This window comes from Gadus chalcogrammus, chromosome 21 (genome assembly GCF_026213295.1).
Source record: "Gadus chalcogrammus isolate NIFS_2021 chromosome 21, NIFS_Gcha_1.0, whole genome shotgun sequence".
NCBI classification, from domain to species: Eukaryota; Metazoa; Chordata; class Actinopteri; order Gadiformes; family Gadidae; genus Gadus; species Gadus chalcogrammus.
This window is the reverse complement of record NC_079432.1, coordinates 7,567,605-7,576,370: the sequence shown is the minus strand read 5'-3', so window position 1 is coordinate 7,576,370 and position 8,766 is coordinate 7,567,605. Positions and strand designations below refer to the sequence as shown.

Here is an 8,766-nt window from a genome sequence, read left to right as displayed (position 1 = left end):
ACAACCGTATGCCTAACGATGATGTCATTTCCTCTATGCAGATCTAACTATAAAAACGGGTCCTCTTGCTGTTAGGTGTCCGTGGTAATAGAGACGAGGATCGTTGGTGCAGGAGAAGGCAGGAGCGCGTCAGACATCAGGAGAGTTTGGTCCACCATGCATCCATAACTTGCTGTGTTCGTTCAAGGAGGCGGAGATAGATTACCATCTTCTGAAATCGAAGACATTTATTTTTTTCCTGGAGAGTGAATCGTTGCTGATTCTGAATAAAGAAAACATGATCGAGCGAGCAGTTGTCCTGTTGGTCACGTTTTCTACTTGCGGTACGTAAATTATCTTAACATTTGTATCAATGGCGAGTGTGAGTGCTTATTAAATGTAGAACGTTACCGCGGGTCGCTGTTCCGGATTCAGCACCACGGACAGTGCCACGCGCTGAGCACTGGGGAGTACCGGGGCATATGTTGCGTCTCTTCAAGTGACAATCGCAAAATGCCGGCAGTTTTTGGTAATTTAATTATTTTAACGATTTCGTCTCTCCATACAGTTCTGTCATTGCCGGTCACTTCGGGTGAACTGGAGAATGGCGACGTCAAGGTAAATATTATTATTATTAGGACCTATCAATTTATTAATTGATATTAATATGATGTAAACATTATTCCTCTGAATCCATTATCGCACTATGCTATTTATTTTATGAAATGCGTATTATTTCTGAACCAGAACTATGAAAGTGCTAGGAAGTTAAACTTTTAAATTGCTTTGATTTAAACCAATGGAATTGAAATTAAATCCGAAAATAGCAGTCAGACAGTTATTCTGCGTAGTCCCTCACCCTTGATAGATAGCAGAGGCAGCAGCAGTTTGTCACAGTTGGAATCAAATGAGACACCACTTTTCAATTGAGGGCAATGGAGAACATGACCTTGCCTTGGTCGATTCATTTTACATCCTAATTGACGGACAGATATACAACTGGAGAGAGAGGGGGAGTGATAGAGAGAGGGAGATGGGACAGGGAAATGAGGAAAAGAGAGATAGAGAGAGAGGGGGAGAGGGAGATGGGACAGGGAAATGAGGAAAAGAGAGATAGAGAGAGAGGAAGAGAAGGGAGAGAGATGATGGAAAGGTGGCAGACAGGAAGAGAGAGACATCGATACAAAAATAAAGAGGAGCAGGAGGGGAGAGAGAGAGAGAGAGGGAGAGAGAGGGAGGGAGAGAGGGAGAGAGAGAAAGACAGATTACAAGAACAAACAAGAGACGAGGAGAATGGGGAGAGAGGAAGAAAGAGAGAGAGAGAGAGAGAGAGAGAGAGAGGGAGAGAGGGGGGAAAGAAAGAAGGACAGATGATCAGAACAAACATGAGAAGAGTAAAGCCCATGGTTAATACGAGATTTGAGATACCGGAGACAGCGGCCGTCCTTTGAAATATAATCATCAGCGTGATCGTCATGAAATTCAAATGCATTTTTGATATGCTTTCATCTTTGAGTCTCACATCTCGGATTACAAAGCGCTCCACGTTCATAATTAAAAACCTTAAGAGTTATTTTGGCCGTGGCCAGCCATATAAATGCATATAAATATAAAAGCTAATTATAATATTAAGTTTAGCTTGTGAAAATAAAAAAACATACAGTTCCCCCCAAATCCATCCTAACCCTATTACTTGCCATACCCCTACTTCAACCACCACCACTAGTACAACTATCACCTTCGAATAAGTAAACAACAGGGTAAGCATTTCACTACATGTTGTACGAGGGTGACTTTGTATGTGACAAACAAATCTTGAACTGGAACTCAACGGGGAAAGGAAAACAACATGACATACATATGACGCAGATAACATCCATACTAATAATAGCTTATCCCATCATTCCCCTGTGTTTCCTATGTCCCTGGAGGTGATGAAATGCATTGTGGAGGCTCTTGCGGATGTCCTCTCCATGCCTCACCCCGTGCCTGTCAGCCAGGAGTGCCTGGACACCCTGCGCACAGGTAAGAAGAGCACCTGAGACCTTACCCCACCTGGCCCTCACCCAAGGCCGTAAGCCAGGCTCTCTGCTTCTCTGACCACTACATCTACCCCAGTGGTTCCCGTCCTTCGTTAACACTCTGAACCCCTTTCTAAAGGTGAAGGTTTCGGCGACCCCAACTTAAACTTTCTGCTTCCACACTTTTTACCCATTTCCATCTTCATCATTGTCCCAGGGGACGTAATCGCATCGCTTAACTTAACACTAGTAGTAGTTTGCTCATGGCTATGAATCATAAGCTTTCTGTATGCGGACGTCTATGAGACCTTTAAATCATCTCGTCTGACCCCATGTGCAAATCAGGGGACCCCAAGTGAGGTCCCTACCCCAATGTTGGGAACCGCTGATATATTCTCATACTCTTCATGTGCCTCTTTGGGAGGAATATATATAAAGATCCATTGATGACAGCAAAAGGGGGTCAAGAGGTTATAAGGAAGTTTGGGTGAAAAGCAGGGTCATTAGTGGTGGTGAACTTTCTTAGGACAGGCTTAGCTTTAACTTAACCATGAAAACTCTCCCTCTTTTTTTTTTAGACAGGACAAGATCATGCAATTAATCTGGGTTAGGATGACAGCATTTGTGAAGAGCTTAATGTGTTTGCCGTGACCATCTTAAAATAGACATCTAAACAATAGCGTTCAAGATTCAGATTCAGTTGACTGACTTCACCAAAATCGCTTTGAAACACCCTTCTGAAATGGAAGTGGGTGTTGGTAGAGAAACATGCCCTTTGATGAATGGGATGCCAATTGTGTGACTTAATACAACACGTATTTAGACCCTATTCATCACATCTGATGGGGTTGGCATTTTAATCCTCTGCGCTACATGATTATCTAGAAAAACATCAGTAAACATTACCGTAGTGTCAGTCAACCTGCATTTTGTGTCCAGATATAAGGGTGCCTCTGGGCTCATCAAAGAATAACAACGACACCAGTGTGTCAACCTTTCAAAATCCGTCTCAATCTTTCTCATCGTTGACATAATTGCCCCTCCGACATATAACTCTGTTAGCTGTTATATTTATAACCCACGTTGTATGTCAGGTTTGCGGTTGATAGGGATTGACACCGTCGCTGCTCTCCATGGGGGTCATCGCGGGGTCAGCGAGACCTGGCCGTTTCTAATCACTCACAGCAGTTTTTCTCTGGTCCAAATCCGTCTCCCTCGTCCTTGTTGGTGATAGGGGTGGGGGTGGGGGGGGGCTGAGGGAGATCAATCTCAGCTATTGTTACACAGAGCTGCCTCTGACAGGGAAACCGTGCCCCACTTCGAAATGTACTGGAGAGAGAGAGGACGTGGGAGGGAGAGGGAGAGGGGGAGAGACACATGCAAACAGTGAGACACGGTGGGAGAGAGGAAGAGGGAGGGAGAGGGAGTGAGAGGGGGAAAGATTAGGAGAGAGAGGGCGAAAGAGAGGGAGAGAGAGAGAGGAAAGGCGGCTCAAATAACGAACCCATTCAAAAAAGAAAAAGTGCACTGCGTTTCAGTATTCCGGTATTATTTTTTAAATGATGCTGCAGTCATGCTGCTCAGCGAAAAAAACACACCAAAGATGTGTTCTGGTCTATGCTGCTGTAAAGCCCCCGTGATTAATTGGGCCTGCTATCTTCCAAAGCCGAACATTTCAGGCTCAATTAACTCTGATGAACAACGCAGCAGAGTGCTGAGTCCCAGGGACGGAGGGCGCCATGCACCTGTGCGTTGGCCCAGTGGCGCCGCTGCATTGTTAGACTGGGAAGGGTGTGTTTAGAGAGGGTTTCACCAGTGCCCTACTCAATGTAAATGCTGTTTTCTGTTTGTGTCTGTTTGTGTGTGTGTGTCGGGGGGGGGGGGGGGGGCATGTGTTGGTGTGTTGGTGTGTGTGTGTGTGTGTGTGTGTGTGTGTGTGTGTGTGTGTGTGTGTGTGTGTGTGTGTGTGTGTGTGTGTGTGTGTGCAGATGACAGGCTTTTTTCCATCTTACGCCACCATAACTTCCTGAGAGAGATGGAGGGCCTTGCTGTCTCAGGTGAGCCACACACCCTATAAGGTGCTTCAAGGGGATCTTTGTACTCCTTTTCGAATGTCCGTTAGCAGATCATAAACACATTGATTTAAATGTCATCAGCTTGTCCTTCCATCGACAAATCCCTGAATTAAATTTAGGATATTTCTCTACATGCATGTATTGTACACTTCATAAACTGCCCGACGATGCAGGCAGACAACCATTCTCTGAACTCCAACCTCATTCCCAGGGGCCAATACGAGGGCTCAACTGCATGGTGACATCATGGCGGCAGATCAGGTGACCAAGATCCCTCCGGGGACAGAGAATCCTGCCGGTGAGTTTCGAACACCACTGGGGCACTCTTTGTAAAAATAGCAGTGTCAGCTCAGGCAACGGCGCCCTTATATCCTAACCAGCTGAGATCTCACAGACCGTGACACATGTACTGCTACCGGAAGGCACTGGCAGAGGAGTATTAAAACACGAATGCAGCCACAAAGTTTTGCTGTGTGAAATACACTAAAGTACTTTAAAACTGTGTTAAACTTATGTGTCATTCTTCTTGTGTTGCACCATTTGGGGAATTTTATCTAAGATTGTAAAAACTATGCAGTATATCTCCGGTCAAGTGAGCGTTCAATAAAAGTTAGGAAGGAAAGTATCTGAAAAGGCTTGGACTACAACATTCCTTGTAAAACATCAAGGAAAGAGAGAGACTGAAAAGCAGAGCGAGAAGGATAAAAGGGAAGGGGGAAATGGATTACTTTACATTCCGGCAAAATACAAAACGCTACCGCTGTATATCTTCCTCTAATGGAGAGCATGACTTCCTTGTCCATCATGACGATCCAACCTCATTGCCTGGAGTGCTTTTTCATGTAAGCACCTCCTTTAAGCAATGTCCCCCCCTTTCATGTCCTCCTTCCCTCCTTCCTTCCTTCCTTCCTTCCTTCCTTCTTTCCTTCCTTCCTTCCTGCCTTCCTTCCTTCCTTCCTTCCTTCCTTCCTTCCTTCCTTCCTTCCTTCCTTCCTTCCTTCCTTCCTTCCTTCCTTCCTTCCTTCCTTCCTTCCTTTCTTCCTTCCTTCCTTGCTTCCTTCCTTCCTTCTTTCCTTCCCTCCCTTTCATGTCCTCCATCCTCCTTCCTTCCTTCCTTACTTCCTTCCTTCCCTACCTCCTTCCTTCCTTCTTTACCTCCTTCCTTCCTTCCTTCCCTCCTTCTCTCCTTCCCTCCTTCCCTCCTCCCTTCCTTCGTTATTTTGCTCTTTCCTTCCCTCCTTCCCTCCTTCCCTCCTTCCTTCCAGACCAATCCATGCTGGAGGCTCTGGGGGGTCCCGGGGAGCGATCCATCCTAGCCCAGAAGAGGAGGAGGGCGGGAGAAGGGGACCACAGGGACGTGGAGGAAGAGGAGGCGGAGAGGGAGGAAGAGAAAAGGGCACAAGAGTCGCAGGAGTCAGAGGAGCAGAACGAGACAGGCGGGAAAGGGAAGGAGAAGGAGAAGGAGGAGGAGGAGGAGCGTAAGAGCAGGGGAGAAAAGGAGGACTCGGATGAACGGATCTCCTCCTGGATGGCCGACAGGCCTGAGAAGGGAAAACATCAGATCGAGTTCGGAGGAGGAGCAGGAGGAGAAGATGGAGTGTACGAGGAGAAACGTAGCCACGCTGAAGATCGTTCTCAAGAGGCGCTGGGAGTGCGTCATGTGACCAAAGAGAAGAAAGGCAAGCTGTTTTGCTCTACGTGTTATTTTCGCTTACTGGCCTGCTTCCTTGTTTACTATTTAGTCATAAAGCAGTAAGATCACACCTTTATCCAAAGTAGTCACACGCTGTGAAATCTAGTTGGTCTCAGATAAATTCACTCAGTTGAATTGAACAAAAAGAGTGGGTAATTTAATAAGAAGTCAGTAGCACAGTAGACGAATTGCACTGAATAAAACATCTCTCAAATATTTTATATTATCCAAGTATCCAAACTGTAAATCGTTAGTTGGTTTGTTAAATGTACTGGGGGGGGGGGGATATCAAAAGAGCCAAATCTCTGTGCACTATCAAGAAAAGCATCAATCAAGGCTAGAAATGTGCTCCCCAAGACAAAGTGATGGATGGCTTCCACGCTGCTCAGATGATGAATCTGATGCTATACTCTCCACAGTGGAGTCTAATAGAACCCAGAAGGCCCACTCCAGAATACCAATGAGCACGCTGGTCTGTGGGCTGCTGTCGCTCCTTATCTCACATCAGTGATCTCCACCAGGGAAAGAAACCCTCTGCATTCTATTCTACTCATTGACGGATGATAAACCATTCCTCTGGAGTGATTTGAGTCTCTGAGCAATGCTCTTGTAAAGACTGCGTTTTATTTAAAATAAAGGGGTATGGTCTTTCGTTATTTTTTTGCAGAGGTAAAATAATGGACTAGAGCAGGAAAAGCAGCCAGCTGGCATGGGGGCCGTTTCATTATAAGGAGTGAAGTCCTGCTGATGGTGGGGAATAGAGAGAGAGAGAGAGAGAGAGAGAGAGAGAGAGAGAGAGAGAGAGAGAGAGAGAGAGAGAGAGACAGAGAAAGAGAGAGAGAGAGAGAGAGAGAGAGCGAGAGAGAGAGAGAGAAAGAGAGACAGAGAGAGAGCGAGAGCGAGAGAGCGAGCGAGAGAGAGAGAGAGAGAGAGCGATCAATCGATAACATTCTTCTACCGTAATCTCCTCTTCCTAGATGATGACTCCAACCTAACGAGGAACACCCACGACGCCAAATCCGAAGAGAGGAAGAAGAAGGCCTTCGAGGAGGAGGAAGAGGAGGACGAGGAGGCACTGAACAGAACGAGATCCACGCTCCTGCCTCGTGGCGCCACGGCAACCGAGGAGGAAGACGAGGAGGAGGAGGCGGAGGAGGTGAAGCGAGGGAACGATTTCGCCCGGTGGAGCCGACAGGTCAAGAGGCTCCCGATGAGGAAGAAGAACGTGTCGGAGAAGGAGGAGCAGGAGGAGACGTCCTCGTCTCAGCAGGAGGTGGCACACCACTCCAGAGAGGCCGCCACTGCCGCCGCCGCGGCAGGGGGAGAGGAGGAGGAGGAAGAGGAGGAGCAGGGGGAGGAGGTGAAGAGGGCCGAGCTCCAGAGGAGCCGCGAGGAGAAGGAGCTGAGGAACATGGCGCTCCAGAGGGCCCCCGAGGAGAAGAGGGGGTTGGAGGAGGAAGGGAGCGCCATCAGGAAGTCCGAGGTAGGCTTCTCCTGTTTCCTGTTTGCTGTCCGGAATGGCCGAGCCACGACTGGTGGGGTCGTCTGCTCAGCTTGCTTCTTATGTCGGGGTTCTTTTAGACCTGTACCCTCTCGCTTTTAACTGCAGCCATCACCGCAGTTAAAAACTGCAATACTTTGAATTTCGATAGATAATACTCCTTGGACCATGGATGGCTCATCGTTTTATTCAGAATGAGATGTTCAGACATGTTGAACTTGTGGGAACATCTCTCAATAAACAGAAAAGAGTTATAGTATCAATATTGTTACATAGCAGACCAATGGATCAGCCATTGTTCGGTACTCATAACTGTTACTTGGCCAACTTTTTTTCATGCGCAAAGTTTGCATCTTTATTGGTTTCAAAGAAACACGATCGGTGATTGAATACATTTCTAATGGTGGTAAGAAAACCTTCCCTGTGGTAGAATAACTGTAGTGTATTCTCCTGCACGGCCCAGTGCTGACGGCGAGAAAGGGATGGAAAGACTGGTGTTAGTGGGCGGTGATAGTGCTGCAGTGTGTATCTGTTTGTTTGTGAGTTTGTGAGTGTGTGTGTGTGTATGTGTGTGTGTGTGTATCTGCGTGTGTGTGTGTGTGAGTGTGTGTGTATCTGCGTGTATGTGTGTGTGAGTGTGTATTTACAGTATGAACGTGTGTGTGTGTGTGTGTGTGTGTGTGTGTGTGTGTGTGTGTGTGTGTGTGTGTGTGTGTGTGTGTGTGTGTGTGTGTATGTGTATGTGTATGTGTATGTGTATGTGTTTGCGTGTATGCATGTGCGTTTTTTTTGGATACTGTAGGAGTATCCAAAAAATACTCCCACATTATCCAGAGAGTGAGTAACTTTTGAGAGAGAGAATATCTCTCTCTCTCTTTCTCTCTCTCTCTCTCTCTCTCTCTCTCTCTTCTCTCTCTCTCTCTCTCTCTCTCTCTCTCTCTCTCTCTCTCTCTCTCTCTCTCTCTCTCTCCCTCTCTCTCTCACCCTTCTCTCTCTTTCCTCCCTCTCAATCCCCAGGAGCCGGAGATAGCGAGCCTGGCAGCGATCGAGTCGGAGCTGGAGAGCGTCGCTCAGAAGCTCCACCAGCTGAGGCGAGGCTGAGGGGTCCCTGACGGCGTGCGGCGGGAACACCGCTTTCCTCTTCTTCCTCTTTAGCTCCTTCATCTTCCTCTTTCCAGGTTCCTCCTGCTTGTGTTTAGCGGCCTATCTCTCTCTCCATGATGCGGACGGGGTTTGCTCGGCGTGGAGGAGACGTGGGGGGTGTTTTATCTTTGAGTAGGTCTGGAGGATGCTAACCCCTGCCCCCCCCCCCCCCACATTGCTGATGCCTCTGCTTGTTTAAAATACTTGAGCATAGTTGCGTAGTCACAGCTAGATAGCGACCCAACATGACGAACACAATGGCACAGAGCGTGCTGTTTCTGAGTGTGCGACGTTATGTCGTCATGGAGCCTATACTACATGTTGGTACATTCATATGCTAGATGCTACATGCTG

At 47.3% G+C, this 8,766-nt stretch overlaps 1 protein-coding gene across 1 annotated transcript; it reads left to right on the top strand.

Annotated features, from left to right (window-relative positions):
• The first annotated feature begins 3 nt into the window (after positions 1 to 3).
• On the top strand, positions 4 to 8,370 carry chga (chromogranin A). The gene is made up of 10 exons (XM_056581913.1): positions 4 to 323; positions 548 to 597; positions 1,911 to 2,004; positions 3,989 to 4,057; positions 4,287 to 4,373; positions 5,341 to 5,754; positions 6,188 to 6,240; positions 6,898 to 7,062; positions 7,099 to 7,251; positions 8,287 to 8,370. Exons 1-10 carry the CDS (start codon positions 278 to 280, stop codon positions 8,368 to 8,370), a joined length of 1,215 nt encoding a protein of 404 aa, XP_056437888.1. The 5' UTR covers positions 4 to 277.
• The last annotated feature ends 396 nt before the right edge of the window (positions 8,371 to 8,766 follow it).

Bases quoted from the DNA above. Each gene is read 5' to 3' on its own strand.
- chga (XM_056581913.1), top strand. From the start codon at position 278: ATGATCGAGCGAGCAGTTGTCCTGTTGGTCACGTTTTCTACTTGCG. The intron at 324-547 runs GTACGTAAATTA...CTCTCCATACAG, and splicing joins GGTCACGTTTTCTACTTGCG to TTCTGTCATTGCCGGTCACT. The intron at 7,252-8,286 runs GTAGGCTTCTCC...CTCAATCCCCAG, and splicing joins GCGCCATCAGGAAGTCCGAG to GAGCCGGAGATAGCGAGCCT.